We start from the raw sequence: 18,538 nt of genomic DNA on the forward strand, positions 1-18,538 counted from the left end.
ATAATTGGAAGAACTGGACAGACAAGGCAGATTAGATACAGAGCCCAGAGTGGTTGTAGACATTCAATCAACATGTTGTCAAGTCATATTACCATTGGCTATGCTTGTGCTTAAAATTGATTTTCAATATACTGTGAAGGAAAGAATTAGTTAAAGATAGTATTAAAATACATTTGGATCCTAAACTTCTTAACTTACGTGTGAAATTAATTGTATTTTCAGGAATTTTTCCAAAAGTTTTTAAATGTTACAGTTAAAATGTTGCCCCACTTAGCATGAAATTATTTTGATGTGTATAGAAGCTATCACAGAAAATAAAATGGAAAAATATGTAGTAGGTAAGAGTAAATCTTAGTGGTAAAGAGTAATTCAGAACAATTTTTTCTAAGAAAAAAATGAAAAGGCTCCTAAACTTGATTTTTCAAGTTACATTTATTACTACTATAATTTCAATTTTCAGTATGCATCTTTCAAATACAGTCTTTTGTGATAAACAGAAGTTGAAATGTCAATCTATTTAACAGGAGAACACAATTTTTTAAAATAGAAAAGTGTGGACCGTGTAGATATTAGTACTTTGAATAGAAATCAAATGTGAAAATCTACTTTCTCTTAAAAAAAAATTTCTGCAATTTATCTCTAATTGTAATAACTGCTCCTCTTTGATATAACTTTTTATCCAAAATTTCAAGTCACTAATGCATATATATACTTAAGCTCTAATAGGTTGGTCCTTTCCAGTGTGTATAATGGTGCCAAAATATAAACGAGACATAGAGATAAATGAACGAGAATCCATGCATTTAAGAAACTCAAAATACAAGACAAATTTTAAATCATCTTAATGTATACTTCAAACACATGCATTGGTATGACATTGAAACTTAAGAAGGAGGAAAAATACCAAATTAGTGTCTCTATGACTGGCATATTCGCCTTTTAGGGAAGGCTTTTTAATCCACAGTATAACTCAAACTCTTTCTACCTATCTGATTGCTACTAACAAACAAATGTTTTATAACAAATGTGGTATGTATTTTCAAAGCAACAGCTCTTCTCTACACATGCTATTATTTAGAAGATAGGACTAACTCACTTTACTTTTGTGAGAACAATAGTCATCTACATCTTCTCACCCATAGGAATCAAAGTTCACTGTGGCAGGTGTCCTGTCTTAACCATTAGCTTCAATGTGAGCAATCTAATTTTATTCATTTTCAAGTATACTGGAGAAGAATACTCACAGTACAGTTTAGGATGATTTAACAATGGCACTTTGACTTTTCAGGTTATATCTGTAAAGTATGACTTTTCAAACTACCGATTTCTGCTACAAATACAGAATGTTTTTCTCCTTGTGAGTGAGAAATGTGCAACTTTCCTGCTACGTACTGTCTTTTTCTTAATGTCTAGAATAAATTCAGATAGCTTAATACAGATGATAATATTGATCTAGTACATGCAATGAGAGAGAAGTCTGTTTTATAATAATATGTAAGTTTAAAACATTTCGTCTCTATTTTGAGTCTGCTGAAAATTTTAGTGAATAATATCTATGTCAACTGATGTAAATAACTCCTAGTGCTTATAAAAGAAAGCAATGAAGTAGAACACGACCCTGGCAAGCAAAGTATTTTCTGCTGAGTCTCTCCTATCTTAAAACATTCTAATCTAAAATGATTAAACCACTATAGTAAATTTTGAACCAAGTAAGGCTTTTATGTGGGGAATTTCTGAGAATTTGCTAACTAATCTGTACATCAGGCATTACTTTTTAGGATTCTGTAAAAACTCTTGGGAGTCAATAATTACGTCTTACACCTTGATAATTTAACATAATTTAACAATATAACTTTGGAAAGTATTTATCATTTCTTTTCTCCATCACTGAACAATTTTGTATCTGGTTCTATCATCACTAATGGAACTTACTGTGATTTCTTCACTTTTTTTTTTAACTTTCAAGATAAGGCCTTTGTCACTTGCACCCTGGCATTATTTTTAATTTTTATTCTGTGAAATATTATAAGAGACCATCATAGTGATACATTCAAGAGCTAAAAAGTAACACAAAGCAAAATTATCACCTTTAAAAAGCTAAGGAAATTTTGAATCCTCAAGATGGCTTTTTACTTAAAAATATTCTGGATATTTGCTTAAGATGTCAAATACTTTGGGTTTTTTTTTTATTATTTAACACTTCGTGGGCATGGCAATAAGGAGCAGGTGTTTGATCTGATTATTTGATGGGCATGCTAACAAGGCAAGTGTCATGGGATTGATGAAGCAGCTGCTTAACTTCCTCTGAACATCTTAATGACAACTTTCTAAAGAAGCACCACTTGTTACATCGGCTTCTGTGGCATGTTTTCTATAACCGAATAAATGATCATGACCTACAATTGCATAATAACAGACATATTTATGTACCACTTCCTTAAATCCATTAATCGTTTTAAATCTTCACATCTACCCTCACTCCATGTAACACGTAACACAAAGCCTGCCGCCTAACAATTCCTTTTAGGACATTTAATGATTCATGTAGTGACACTAATTACCTAATCCACTCCTAAACATAATCTGATATTTATATAATGAGCAATAAAAATAAACAATGCATCAGAGGGCATTCTACAGATGAGAGAATCTCAGAATATCAGAGTTGTTAAAGATCTAAAAGATTAGATAATCCAATCTTCTCATTTGACAAATGGGGACACCTGAACCTAGAGTCTATTCCTGACATAGGCATATATCTAAATCTTTCTATTCTCCACACATCACAACATTCCTCAAAAGCCCTTCTAAAATGTATAATAATCTTATTGTTATGTGTTTATTTCTTTCTGAGAACTCCCACATTTTAATTCTTTTTTTTAATCTAAAATTTATTAGATTTTTTAAAGAATGTTGCAAAAAGGCCAGGTGTGGTGGCTCACACCTGTAATCCCAGAACTTTGGGAGGCTGAAGCGGGCAGATCACAAGGCCAGGAATTTGAAACCAGTCTGACCAACATGGTGAAACTTCATCTCTGCTAAAAATACAAAAATTAGCCGGGTGTCGTGGTGCATGCCTGTAATCCCAGCTACTCAGGAGGCTGAGGCAGGAGAATTGCTTGAATCCAGGAGGTGCAGGTTGCAGTGAGCCAAGATCGTACCATTGCACTCCAGCCTGGGCAGGACAGAGCAAGACTCTGTCTAAAAACAAAAACAAAAACAAAAAAAAAGTTGCAGAGAAATACTTAACACCAAGGAAAATATTTTTATAAAACAATTGCTCACTGGTGCCAGGCACGGAGGCTCACGCCTGTAATCCCAGCACTTTGGGAGGCTGAGGCAGGTGGATCACCAGGTCAGGAGTTCAAGAGCAGCCTGGCCAAGATGGTGAAACCCCGTCTCTACTAAAAATACAAAAATTATTGGGGAGTGGTGGTGGGTGCCTGTAGTCCCAGCTACTCAGGAAGCTGAGGCAGGAGAATGGCGTGAACCCGGGAGGCGGAGCTTGCAGTGAGCTGAGATCGCGAAACTACACTCTAGCCTGGGTGACAGAGCAAGACTGTCTCAAAAAAATAAAAAATAAAAAATAAAATAATAAATAAATAATTGCTCACTGACATGCCCCTATGAGAAATTTCTGCAATGTTATATTCCTTGCTTTGTTATAGGTAGTGATAATTAGCATACCATATTCCATTAATTTCTTCCTTGACTAAGGTACAATGAAGAAATAGTTAGTTTTACTTTAATTGAGTAGAGTTTAGTTGCATAGAATACCTACAAATGGAATCAAAATTATGAATTACATATAAGTGCTGGTACATCAATGCAGATAGTGAAATTTTCTTCAAAGGAATTCTCTATGCATCAGCCGACAAGGAAGTATTCACACTTACTTGTGTGTGTGTGTGTGTGTGTACACATACATATACACACACACACATAGAAACACAAACTTAGATAAATGACTTATGAGAACAAGCCAAGACCAAAAGTGAAATTAAATCTATTAGAAAAGTTTAAAACCCTACAAAGGAGCATTTTTTAAAAAACCACAGTTGGCACATGATCCATTCGTCTAACTTTCAGGTTTGACGTCTCCATCCCCTTGGATGTGGGTTGTAGTTGTAATCAGATACTGGAAGACAGTAATCAGACCTGGTTTCCATGGACATGATTGTGGAATCATTTCTTGAAGCCTGCCTATAATATGCATATGGCAACTGTGAACCATATTGGGAGTTGGTGGACATATTATTATTGGCTGTGACATTATACTCTTGCCTTCCACATGAGCCCATATAGGCCTTCTGGCTTTGAGGAATATAGGACAGTCTTTCCTTCCAATCCTCTGGAGGCCCTGGAAGCACTTTCCTCCGAGCTGCTGAGACCACATTTGCCACAATGGATTCCTGGATGTTTCTGGGTCTGAAAGCATCATCCACTAGACCAAGAGGAGATTTTGCTGCTGCTTCCCAAGGAGTTGGTCTCTTGTTTGTTTTCTCTAGTCCATCAGTTGGTTTGCTAGAGTAACTATAAGTAGGCTGGTATACCCAAGGAGATGCAGAAATGGTGGGTGGGACTGATCTTCCGGGAAGAGAAAGGGAGCGCCCACTCTCCTAAAAACAATGAAAATATTAATATATCTAATTCATTTTGGTTTGTGCTGATTGTTACTCCAAAGTATTCCTAGCATCATTACCAAGCACTGCAAAAAAAAAAAAAAAAAAAAATTAACCCCCTAGAATGCTTAGTCTTAAAGCCAGGACAGGCTGCCTATCCTGCCTGTCCCCACCTTTGCAAAAGTGGGCCAAGGGCAAATGGTGGGCTGCCACTTGACCCCACCTTTTGCACTTGGCCCTCCTAGTTGTTCCCCATCTGTGAACGCATAGCCCCAATTGCTGTCATCTTTCTTAGGCATAGTCACTAGGGGCAGGGCAGGGGCTCTGTCATCACTAGGAACCACCTTTCCTTCTCTCTGCCCTCTACATAGGCATATGTGCACTCACATCCCAACGTCATTCCTATCCTGCTTTCCTGGTACAAAATAAATAAAACCTATTGATAACCCCAGAAACAAGCTGTAAATTACCGAGTTTTTTACTCTTCCCAGGTGACTTTTAATCTGTTATCTAATTTTGGTCTAGTGAATGAATAAAGCAAAAACAAACAAGAGCTCTGTAGATGTAGTTAACATTACTGGTATTAAATGACTGGCCCTTTTCCTCTCAAAATCTGTTTATATGGTGAAGATCACATGGATTATATGTTTATATGGTGAAGATCACATGGATTTTATTTCCTAAGTGGAGTGTATTGCCTTTGTCTCTGAGGGAATTACTCCTGCCTCTTGTTTAATTTGCATTTTGCTTCCTTTCATTCCTATTTCTTGGAGAGTTTGTATCCCTGCAACATTCCTCTGTCTATACTAAATATTCTGCTTGACTAATAACACAGAGATATTATTAATTATTATTATTATTATTATTTAGAGTGGGGATTTCACTCTGTTGCCCGGAGCATGATCATGGCTCATTGCGGTCTCAAACTCCTGGGCTCAAGAAAGCCTCCTGCCTCAGCCTTCCAAGTAATTGGAACTACAGGTGCACACCACTATGCCTGGCTAAATTTTTAAAAATCTTTTTTAGAGACAGGATCTCCCTGTTGCCCAGGCTGGTGGTATTAGACTCCTGGCCTCAAGCCATCCTCCCACCTCAGCCTCCCAAGTTGTTGGGCTTACAGACATGAGCCCCAGTGCCTGGCTACAGCAATATAATTTAGTGAAAGCTCTTGTGTTCTCACTCTCTCCTTTTACTCCTCTGCATTTCTAGGAATGCTGATGGCTGGCTATCTACATTACATCTTCACACATTCCAGTATGCGTGAGACTACCTGAGATAAACTCTTGGCCAAACCGCAGAAAGGGTACACCTAGAGGACAGGAGTATCAACTTTGAAAGGATCAAAACATCCTGTTTCCTAACAAAAAACATTACTATGCTTAAAAATTGCTCTAATTTCATAAACAGTTTCAACAGCTTTTCTGTTAATCAAGTTCTTAACTTTAAAGTGAATATCAATACCTGGATTTAGGCAAAATATCTCAGATTCAAATGTTTTTTTTTGTTTTTTTATTAGGCACACAAAGAAGGCAGATGGTTGATTCTTGGTTTCTATCTGAAGAATAAGGGGGTCAATATAATGAATCTTGATTCTCTCTTTTTAGTCACTTAAATTTTACTTACAACGGTTGAATCTTAGCAAAAACTTGCTTTCACTAATCCTTTCTGAATTCAGAACCACTCATAATTCTCTTTACTATATATTTGGGTGAGGTGTAGGGAATCCTGACTTTTAGTCACCTTCAAGGTCTTAGTTTCTATTTCACATTATGTATGTGTTCATTTCATAAACTCATTTAACATAAATTAACATATTGCACACCTAATATTTCCAGGTACTCTTTTATAAGCTGAAGACTTAAAGATGATAAAGTCCTTGCCCTCAATAAGCACACAATCCAGTACTAGTTTTAGCCCCACAGTAGCTGAATTAAATCAAATATAGAAGACCAGTTTGGGCCAGTGCAGTGGCTCACGCCTGTAATCCCAATACTTGGGGAGGCTAAGGTAGATGGATCACTTGAGATCAGGAGTTTAAGACCAGCCTAGCCAACATGGTGAAACCCCATCTCTACTAAAAATACAAAAGAATTCCCCAAGGTGTGATGGCATAGGTCTGTAATCCCAGCTACTGGGGAGAATGAGGCACAAGAATCACTTGAACCCAGGAGGCAGAAGTTGCAGTGAGCCGAGATCAAGCCACTGCACTCCAGCCTGGGTGACAGAGCAAGACTCTGTCTCAAAATAAATAAATAAACAAACAAACAAACAAATAAATAAAGATTAGAGAAGAGACTCTTTAACTATCTTGACAGGAACAAATAGGAAGTTTTCTAAACTGTGAGAAGTGGTAAGTCTGACTGTGATAAAGGGAAATGTAGCTCTCTCCTGTGATGTGTGTCTATATCTCACTTTTGTCCTTTCTGTGGAAGAGTTAGAACAACACTGGTCTACAATGTCCCTGGGAGAGTTTTCAGACTCCCATGATTTTGCTCTGTGTGGTCTTTGATTATGGTAGAGGCAGGCAGCAGAGAAATTCTAGGAAGACAGAGGTGGGTCCCTGGTGAAACCCCACCTTCAAGCCAAAATAGTCTGAAACTCACAGCCCAAAGTGAGAACTTCTATTCCTGTTTGCCCATTCTCTCCTGATTGGTTCTTTGTGAATAGTGTCTTTTTTTTGTTTGTTTTTTGAGACGGAGTCTCGCTCTGTCCCCCAGGTTGGAGTGCAGTGGCGTGATCTTGGCTCACTGCAAGCTCCACCTCCTGGGTTCATGCCATTCTCCTGCCTCAGCCTCCCAAGTAGCTGGGACTACAGGAGTCTGCCACCACGCCTGGCTAATTTTTTGTATTTTTAGTAGAGACAGGGTTTCACCATTGAGCCAGGATGGTCTCGATCTCCTGACCTTGTGATCCACCCACCTCGGCCTCCCCATGTGCTGGGATTACAGGCGTGAGCCACCATGCCCAGCTGAATAGTGGCTTTTTACCAGTGAAATGTTTTCCAAAACTACCTATGGCCCACTCCACCCACATCCCGTGCCTATAAAGACCCTAGACTGAGTCACTAGAGGGGAGAGATGGCTGGACCTTAGAGGAGATGGCAAGACTTCAGAGAGACAGCTGAACTTTGAGGGAGATGGCCAGACTACAGTAGAGATGACCTGACTTCAGGGGAAGACAACCTGCCCATCCCATTCCCTCTCCAGCTCCTCTCTCCACTGAGAGCCATTTTCATAACTTAATAAAATTCTCTGCCCTTCAATTGTCTGTGTGACCTCATTCTTCTTGGACGCTGGCCAAGAGCTTGGAACTCACCAAGTGCAGATACCCAGAAAGGCCATCACACCAGCCCTTTGCCCTCATTGATGAAGGGCAACCACCCCACACAGTGAGGCAAGAGCCCAGCTGAGCTGCTAACCACCGTCTGCGGACAGCAGAACTAAGAGAGCACTGTAACTAAGAGAGAACTAAGAACTAAGAGAGCTCCCTCTGGGGCTTTGAGGTTGCAGGCACCCCCACCTGGGCACCGCCATGGGCCTCAAATGAAGTTTGCTCCTGTCAGTGCCCAGAGTGGCCAGCCAGATCCCACACTCGCTCACTCATGTGCTCCCTCCCTCAAGGGGTTGAGCGCAGTGGGCTGAGTAAACAGGGCACCCCTGTTGCAAGTCTGGCAAAGAGGTTAAAAGAAATCCTGCATCAATTAGATGTATACCTTGAGGGACTGCTTTAGTCAATTATTTAGGTATTTTAAAAGATAGAAGGCTGAGGGGATGGCAATAGATAAAGGGAGCTAAGACTTTACAGAAATCTCAGTGAGGCCCCTGAACATATACACAGGTGTTTAATTCACTGACTAATAACTGGAAAAAGAAATAATTATCAATATACTTGGGAGTATTAAGTACTATGTGAAAGCATACATTGCAGTGATAAGACATCCAAAACACTGCATGAAAGAGAGGAATTATTTTTTGGTATTTCTCTCATGCACTGAGTTTGAAAATATCCAGGAGAATTGAAATTTGACAGAATTTAGAAAGTTCAAAATATCGTTCAGTGATATCCTATTAACAAAGAGATGAATGTGCAGGGAGAAAACTAAAATACTGAAGTATGGGATGGAAAGAGTAAGCCAAGGCTTTCTGAAAGGAAATTAAAACCTAGGATTGAAGCTGAAAGCAAAAATCTCATGCCAAACATGCATATGACAAATGTAAGAGCAGGGTCAGCTGTGAGGAAAGAGGAGTGATCAGCTCAGTGAGCAAAATGACCATTGCTCTTCTGCATTTCCCCAGACTGACGAACATGCCTCCATATTCTTTCACTTGCTAGTAATAGAGAATAAAATGATAGACCATTTTAGGTTAGAGATCCAACTGGGATATAAATAAATCATTCCATTGGTACAATGTAGTTTCTGTTTGTACCCAAAATACTGCAAGCCTCTAGCATCCACCTGCACCCATACTTCTAATTTTAATGTATTTCCCCAAAGCAATTTTCACAGTGTTTTTTTTGGTGCTGTTTGCTTCTGTCCATCACAGTTCCAAGGCTCAGGCTGTTCTCTGCTTGGCTTGCTGAATGAAGCCATGTGATATACCCTGAGCCAGAAATGACCAAAGGAACCTGAAAGTAGCAGAGGTGTTTCTTTTGTTTTGGAGTTTGAATGTCTAAGGCTGGAATCCTAGCATAGCATGGATTAGGTCCTGGGTTGTCCTTTCAACCATGGGTTGTATCATTATCAAGGGAATTTAATTTTTTTTATATGAGAGCACTTAACTGCAACCAAGATGTTAAATTAGCTTTACCCATGATGTGTCATCAAATGCTTCTTTCTTTTTGTCTCCCACTACCTTTTAAACTTTATTTAATAAAAAAAGTTTTCTGCTGCCACTGGAAGAAAACTTAGCAGATCCTGGGGCATTTAGCTTACTTTTAGGAATAGTTCAATGGTTGCCTTAAGTTACTCAAACCAGTTTTATTTTGAAATAGAAGATTCCGTCTCCTGGAATAACAAACTTCAATTTCAACTTTATTAAAGTGAAATCTCCTCTCCTTCCCCAGCTGGGGCCCATTTCAGAAAGCTTGCCTTCCTTCAGGGAAGGAGTTTGATTGACTTCTTCACTCTACTTCCACTTCTTCTCTCAGGTCGCTAACTCTGCCTTTTGGTCCCCTGAGGTTGGAGTTAAAAAAGGAGTAGAAAGAAAAGAGCAGAAGGAAATTTTTACTTGATTTGGCAACATGATATTCTGGCCTCTACTTTTGGGGCCGGACAGGTCCAGAGAGGGACATTTTTATGGGATATTGAAAGATTCCCATCACTGGGGACATCTTACCTCTGGTCCTTGATTCATGCTAATTCTTCTCTCTTCTAGGGGGTGACTTTGGACTCATCCAAAGTGTGTGCTCCCTTAGGCAGCTGTCTACCTACAGTGCGTAGCTACTAGGATTCATCTGCCCCCTTGGAGAGGCCCCAGGTTGACCCCATCCAGCTCTCCCTTGCTCCTGGCTTGGACTGGCCTGGTCCGTGTGGAACACTCACATCATTTGCCTGTGAGGATGTAGAAGAAAATTTCCTGCTTCTTTGCCAGAACAGTCTCTTGGCCTGTCCCTTGCCCTCCAAATTTCCTGAGTGGCACTCAGACCCCACTCTGACCTCCTACCCATCCTCATTCAAGTATCTCCCATGAAGTTCTCTAGGAAGACACTTTGAAACTCTTCTAGCACACAGCTTGAGGTAAAAAGGTGAAACCCCCTCCACGCCACCTACTCCAAACACATACATCTTCAGCACTCTGGAATTCCTTCTCACAGAATCCCCTCTCCTTGCCATAATCAAACCCCTTTTAATCATTCGGACCTGGCTGAAGGGTTCAAGAATTGTGGAAGTCATTTGCTACTATTTTCTTTGTAAAGTCTGTATTTGAATCTGGAATGTCACTTCAGTGGGCAGCATCTCTTCTATCTGGGGGCCTTGGATAAAACTTCAATATCCTGTCATCTCATTTTCAGTACAGTACAAAGCTCCCTCTCTCTTATTTTTCTTTTTAAAGTAAAATGTAAGCTAAAATTGGAAATATTTTTTCTACAAATCAGTTCCAAGAAATTTCTCTAATAACTTCAAATAAAGTTGAAACCTTACACCTCACTGAGGCCTTTCTCTAGAGAAAAGGGGTACTTGTTTCCAGAGCATCTTGGTCAATCGTTAGGCTCTAGATTTTGGGAACTTCTTTATTACATTGAATCAAACATTGCTTCCCATGGCTTTACCCCAGTGATTCTGCTAACATGGATTACATCTGCTTCTACTTCTATGCAGCCATTCCTTCATACGTTCCCAGTTTCTTCTACCTTCCTTGAGTATCTTCACTATCCTGTTGCTATCTGTTATTTTTCAAACTAAGGAGAAATAATATCCATGTCATTCATTCCCTCAAGTTCTCCACATCCTTCTTCCTCCAGTTTGTTGGGCAAGGCTAATGCAGGTATAATACCTTGATCTTCTTATGTAGATGTGTGTACATAAACACAAAGCCATGTGCTGAGTGAAGACATCATTCAAAATGACTGAGGGACCGTGTCATCTGACAGATGGTATAGTTAATACTGCATGTGGAACATTCAATCCGTGTGCATTTAGAGTATTCTGTTCTTTAATTGTTCAACCCATGAGAGCACACACCAATCTTTAGCTGGCCCAATATAATGCATGCAAGGCTCCCACTGAACTCATGAGTCACCGGGTGTTATACAGTCCCACAAAAGGGCTTAATGCTAAGGAGGCATTTTTCTACCTCTGTCTTTAAAAATAGCCAACATTAATAGACTGCTTACTGTGTGCCAGGCAGTGGGGGCTAATTGCTTTATGTGGAGTGTTTCATGTAATTGTCACAACCTCATGAAGTAGAGACACTATTATTATCCCTATTTTTCCAGAGGACAGTGAGACTTGAAGAAGGTAGTAATTTCCCCAAGGGTAAAAGCTAGTAAGAGTTGGGGTGGAAAATTGAACCCAGACAGGCAGTCTCATACCAGAGTTCCTAAATCTAATTGGACTATACTTGCAATGATATTGTTTTGAGAGAATATCTTTATTTATTTATTTATTTTTTCTTTTTTTGAGACAGAGTCTTGCTCTTGCTGCCCAGGCTGGAGTACAGTGGGGCAATCTTGGCTCACTGCAATCTCTACCTCCCAGGTTCAAGTAATTCTCCCTGCCTCAGCCTCCCAAGTAGCTGGGATTACAGGCGCCCGCCACTACGCCCGGCTAATTTTTGTACTTTTAGTAGAGACGGGGTTTCGCCATGTTAGCCAGGCTGGCCTCAAACTCCTGACCTCAGGTGATCTGCCCGCCTCGACCTCCCAAAGTGCTGGGATTACAGGTATAAGTCACTGTGCCCAGTCTGAGAATATCTTTTTTTAAAAAAAGATTCAAAACCATGCAAACTAAATGGAGTGAGATCTTAGAAATTTTGGAAAAGGTCATTTAAATTTTGATTAAATTTGGATTAATGACTTCTGGCGTCTTGGCATTTGTCACAAGAACAGGCAGGTAACCAGGCCGTAGGGAATACAGAGCATCGCATTTAGATACACTTCTGCTGCATGAAGGTGAGAGAGATGGGGCTCTGCATGCAGGAGAAAAGTTCAGAGGATCTGAGGGCCTTTCTCAGCTTAACATAAACCATCTTCTCATGTCAATTAAATGTTGATTTATCCACACATCTTGTTAATAAAACAGCTTAGAGTCCTTGTTAAACTGTATAGTAACCAATTTAACAGGCAGGGAACATTTGACATGTAAAAAGAAAGTGTGATCTGAGGTTTACTTAGCACAAAGAAGTGAATTTTAAAGCAATGTAAATAGTCCTAGAAGCCAAAGAAGATAAATATGATGTATGTTTCAAAGTTTAAACTATTTTATACCATAAACCTTGAAAGTGATAAAATTCTCTTGGCTGAAACCCTGCTTACACATACACTGTAGAGAAAGGGGCTTCAACTAATAAGATTTCAATTCCTTTGACTCTCTTCTCTCTTAAACACATGATCAGTAAATATTCATCACAAACATATACTTTATCATACACAGATTCTGGGAGGTCCAAGAAAAGCAAAGAGGAATAAAAGGTATTTCTTTTGCCTTTTTTATCATTGATTAGAATTTCCGAAAAGCAGAGGTCCTAGAAGGGATACACAAATAGAAGAAACCATGCAGGAAGCACGAGGTATTCTCCATTTTTCCATTTGCTCAAGTTGAAATTTTGGGAATCAATGTTGACTGCTCTCCATCTCACACTCCAGGCCTGATCTGTCAGCACTGACTTCAAAATACATCCACTATCCGACCAAGTCTTATCAACCTTCACTGGTAGCATCCTGGACTAAGCCACCAAAAAGTCTCACCTGGATTATTGCTACTGTCTCCTAATTGATTTCCCTAGTTGCATTCTCACTTCCTTTAATTTATTCTTAATATGCTAGCCAAAACCATCCAGCTAAAACTCAAGTCAGATTATGTTATTCAGTCCACTGATTAAAAACCTCCCATGGCTTTTCATTTCAAAAAAGGAAACACCAAAGTCCCTTCATTGACCTACAAGACCCCACAAAATCTGCCAACTGGCTCCTTGCATTATCTGACTTCATCTTCTTCGTGTTCTCTTCCTTTCCCTTTGCTCCAGCCACATTGGCCTTCAACCTTGAACACACCAGGTACACTCATGCCTCAGGATTTTTGTACTTGCTCTCCCCGGGTACCAGCATGACTCCTATCTTGTTTTCTTCAGGCCTTGCTCAAATATTACATGATCACTCAGCTTAGCAATTCCCTCCCTCTCTCAAAATTCCTTACCTTTCTCCCCTGCTTTAATCCTTCCCTTAGACTTACACTCATCTAACGTAATAAATATTCTACTTAATCATTTTATTTTTCTCTCTCCACCAGAAATTAAGGTCCATCTAAGGGTAAAGGTTTTTGTTTCCTTAAGGCTTCCCTAGAACAGTACTTGGCACCAGAATAGTAGGTGCTTAGTAAGTATTTGTTGAATGAATGAATGATAACTTCTACATCAGGCTGTCCTAAACTGAAAATTTGGTTATCTTCACCAGAATTTTAGGTCAGTTCACAAGATGCAGCCCCTCTCACACATGTTACAAGTGACAAGGGACACAAACAGAACTATCCCCACCACCTTAAATATATGCAAACCAATATGCACCCCAAGTCACGTTCAACAAGACAGACAGGATTCGCCAATATTTATGAACAAATCAATTTTTCTAAACAGGTGGAAGATTTTTAACGTTTAAATAAATGATTTGCATTCAGGTCAGTGGAAGTTTAAGAGTTTCAAACGGTTTTGATTTCACAATTGAGAGAAGTCTTAGAAACTTATGCATGAACCCTAAAGAGAACCTGAAATACATTTGCTAGATTAAATAAATAAGATCTAAGAAGAAAAAGATAAAGGAGATTGGAATTAGGGTTGAAGAAGCGTAAGCTGAAAGTCGATTTACCGTTTATCATGAGACTGCAAGGAGATGTTAGGCAATGGCAGCCTCTGCTAACTAATCTCTTAGAGTCACTCCCAGCTCTAATGAGCCCTCAGTGACAATTTTCTTGACAGTAGAAAGAGTTCAACACTGGAAAAAATTTCTGCATAGAGATATAGAATCCCTTTACCTAAAGGTCTTTAAATATAAAACAAATGCTCCCTTGAGATGATTTAGATACAACCTAGCTTGAAGTCAGAGGATAAAAACACTTTTAAGGTCATTTTGTTTTAGTCTCTATAAAATAGTCTTTTCCTCCTTCCCTAACACTTGCCTTCTTAAAGTGGATTTTAAGTTTACTTCTACCAACTGAAGTTTTTGGGAATTCTGTTGTAGGACTCTCTTATCTAGAAAATGAAAGAGAGTTTCTATTTCTTTCAGCATAAGTTCACAGTATTATTCTGCCTGCCAAGAAGGGCAGAGAATCAGGACTAATAAACCATATTTTTGAATAGAAAAGTGGCCAGGTAATCACGTCGTTTAAATAGTTTCATGGGCCAGGCGCAGTGGCTCATGCCTGTAATCGCAGCACTTTGAGAGGCCGAGTGGGTGAATCATCTGAGGTAAGGAGTTCGTGACCAGCCTGGCCAACATGGTGAAACTCCGTCTCTGCTAAAAATACAAAATGAGTAGGGCGTGGTGGCTCATGCCTCTAATCCCAGCTGCTTGAGAAGCTAAAGCAAGAGAATCGCTGGAACCCAGGAGGCAGAGGTTGCAGTGAGCTGAGATTGTGCCATTGCACTCCAGCCTGGGCACCAAGAGTGAAACTTCATCTAAAAAAATATAAAATAAAATAAATAGTTTCATGAATGCAATGGACATACTCTGACATCAAGAGATAGGGTCTTGTACGTAGCATATCATCTTGGTTCTGTTACTGACTAGTCACCTTAGATTAACTTTTAGATTAAATTTTCTCTTCCAAAACAATAGACTTTTAAATAAAAAGTTTTACTTCCTGCTTCAAGGAAATCTCTTTGTGAGAAAGTGTAAGACTTGTAAATGACAATGGAGGCCAGCATCTTATATTGGAAAGAATGGAAACTTGGACGTCACACTGACCTGAAAGTTCTGCCGTTGTCTCTTGTTATCCATGCAATTCAACTTCTCCCAGTCTTACTTTCCTTAATTGTAAGATGGGAATATTGCTGGCTACAATTTCAAGATTATGGGCAGAGTAAAGATTGTGTTTATAAATGGAATGCCACGTAGCCCAACAAATGGTGATTATTTTTGTTATTGTGGGAAGAGACTGTGTGGCCCTAAAGGTGTCAGAGACCTGGCAGGACCTTTTGTTCAAGAGGCAACTGCAAAGGCAGGCTGCTGACCCAGGATAAAAATAGGAGGGAGACTTGCCTTTGAAGTGGCATTAGCAGTGCACGCCTCCGAGGCTGCTGTGCCAACCCCTGCTGCCCTCCTGTCATCAGAACGCAGGCAGCTGGGCTGGCCAGAAACATTGCCACTGACCTCATCTCCCTGCTAGGTCTAAGTGGGCCAAAATATACACTTCTTGATTTTTTTTAAACCTTCTGTTATAAAAGAATAAAAATAACGATGCTCAGTTTAAAGTCGAGAAGACCAACATGAGGGAGGAATGTGTGCATATACTTTTGTTGTCTCTTTCATCTTTGAAGCAATGATAATAATAACTAAAATGTATAAAACTTTTACTATGTACTAGCTACAGTTCTAAACACTGTATTTGTTACCTCAGTTAATCCTCTCAACAACCTTATAGCCTCCATTTTGAAAATAAGGAAAGTGAGGCATATAAATTAGGTAATTTACCCTAATATTACCCTAAATTAGGTAATTTTCCCTATACAAGCCAGTATGTGCTTGTATAGGGAAGTTGGAGAAGTAAAGCTATAGGTAATAAAATTTTATTTAAATAATGTATGTTAAGGCGTTAACTCTGTTTACAGAAAAAACTACTATACCAGCAAGTTTTACCCTCTTACCTTTCTTTAGTCTCAGAAAAGAAGTATGTCACTCTACAAGTTAGAGCCTGTGAAAATACTTGTATTAATATAGACTGTGTTCTATTGAAGTAGCTGGGATTGCTGTTTTAATTTTTTAGAATTCTTGGGGAACAGCCTTACTCAAGTTTATTTTCATAAAAGTCTAGTTTAATTGGTTCAAACGTAAAAAATAAATCTGTTAAACACATTTCAAAATATTTTCTGAAGTTTTCTCTTTCCTCAAAAGATTTAAATAGTAAACATCATTCATTTAGATTCCCACGGTAGAAAAAGTGAATAATATATATAAAAAGTTCAGATTTCATCGGTTTCTATGGAGAAAAAAGTAATTTTCACAATAAACAAAGGATGTTGATCTTGTTTAAAATAAATAATCTTTTGACCTTGTGGGAGTTTTTTAGGGTTTTTGCTTTTTTTGAGACAGGGTCTTGCTCTATCACCCAGGCTGGAGAGCAGTGGGGCTATCACAGCTCACTGCAGCCTTAACCTCCCAGGCTCAAGACACCCTCTCACCTCAGCCTCTCAAATTGCTTGCAGTGAGCCACTGCACCGAGCATGTGGGAAGTTTTTGTAGAGAAAAATGTTGGTACCTGGCACATGGTAAGCACTTAATTTATTATGAGAGTCATGATTATCACTATAAAAAACTAACATGTTTTATACTGTATTCAGTTCTAATTATGTGACTGCTATTTGAAGTGGAGCTAAAAGCCCATAAGAAAAATTATTTCCCAACTAAAATGCCTTTTGCTTTTTTAGAGGAAAATTTTATCAGTTATGACTTTAAAAACAAGGACTCTTAAGAAATGTGTACATACCATGTAACAACCTTGATTTGGCTTTTGCACAATAACATTTCCCAAACTTCCCACTGATGTGTTTAGAAGCATCCTCTGTTCCAACTTCTAATTACATTAAAAATCTCTGACAATTCAAAGCTAGCTAATGGCAATGATGAAGACACATCAGCAACTATACAGTGTGTGACGACATAATTTCACAAAGATATGGAGAATACAGGATGAGGAAAATGACTGACTTGACCTTTGTAACTGTTTTTCTGTCCACTATGTTTCTAAGCTTATTAAATGGAACCTTTGATTAATGTCCTGGGCCCTGGGGAAACTGTTTAACCTACTGTTCTTTGAGACATGTAAGATTTATCATATTTATGTTTTCCTGGTCAAAAACATGACCCCAGGGTGAGGTTTAAAATTAGGAATCATAATCACTTGCACCTGGGAGGCGGAGGTTGTTTGCAGTGAGCTGAGATCACGCCACTGCACTCCAGCCTGGGCGACAGAGTGAGACTCCATCTCAAAAATAAAATACATACATAAAAATAAAATTAGGAGGCCGGGCGCGGTGGCTCAAGCCTGTAATCCCAGCACTTTGGGAGGCCGAGACGGGCGGATCACGAGGTCAGGAGATCGAGACCATCCTGGCTAACACGGTGAAACCCCGTCTCTACTAAAAAATACAAAAATTTAGCCGGGCGAGATGGCGGGCGCCTGTAGTCCCAGCTACTCGGGAGGCTGAGGCAGGAGAATGGCGTAAACCCGGGAGGCGGAGCTTGCAGTGAGCTGAGATCCGGCCACTGCACTCCAGCCTGGGCGACAGAGCGAGACTCCGTCTCAAATAAAAAATAAAATAAAATAAAATAAAATTAGGAATCATAAATCCAGCTCTTCATCAGGAAAGGCATCAACAGCTTGTTTTCTTAAGCACAGAGTAGAAAAAAATTATGCTCAATTCCCTTAACACATCTCTGGTCCAAATGGTGAGTTTTATTTAATGATATCTCTCCTGTTTGAGGGAATTTGCACAATAATTTCATGTATGTCATTTCATTTTAGAGACATGGAGATGCCACAAACTATGTGGGATTTTCAAATGTATGATTGTTTTGCTGGAGGAGAAATATGAGTTAAAGTGAAATATACAATGATGGTCACGATCATGTGCTTTTCAAATACAAATGGGAAACTTACGATAAATCTTTTATCAGAAGTATCCCAGTTACATTTCTTCAGAATAAGCAGCATTTACTTCCATTGAAAACACTAATTCCAGATATATTTGTAGTCTGTCATTAATCGTTGAAAGGATGTCTCGGGAGGTATTGGAATGTATGTCTACTTATTAAACATTTGAAATTAGAGACCAAATACTTAATTTTGCCCATGGCTTTAGCTGCTATTACAGCTGGTTTTTATTGGCATAGCTTTTTTTTTTTTTTTTTTTTTGAGATGGAGTCTGGCTCTGTCGCCCAGGCTGGACTGCAGTAGTGTGATATGGACTCACTGCAACCTCCACTCCCTAGGTTCAGGCGATTCTCCTGCCTCACCCTCCTGAGCAGCTGGGATTACAGGCATGTGC

At 39.2% G+C, this 18,538-nt stretch overlaps 1 protein-coding gene across 2 annotated transcripts in view; it reads right to left on the reverse strand.

Moving 5' to 3' along the window:
• Window positions 1-3,508: 3,508 nt before the first annotated feature.
• Window positions 3,509-18,538, reverse strand: part of SYNPO2 (synaptopodin 2) — a 178,012-nt gene continuing 162,982 nt past the window's right edge. For both annotated transcript variants that reach the window (XM_011952710.1, XM_011952712.1), the window contains one exon: window positions 3,509-4,619. In XM_011952710.1, coding sequence (XP_011808100.1) covers window positions 4,086-4,619 — 534 coding nt within the window. In that variant the 3' untranslated portion in view covers window positions 3,509-4,085. The remainder of the gene's footprint in view (window positions 4,620-18,538) is intronic.

The sequence above is a fragment of the Colobus angolensis genome, unplaced genomic scaffold (genome assembly GCF_000951035.1).
Source record: "Colobus angolensis palliatus isolate OR3802 unplaced genomic scaffold, Cang.pa_1.0 Scaffold345, whole genome shotgun sequence".
NCBI lineage: Eukaryota > Metazoa > Chordata > Mammalia > Primates > Cercopithecidae > Colobus > Colobus angolensis.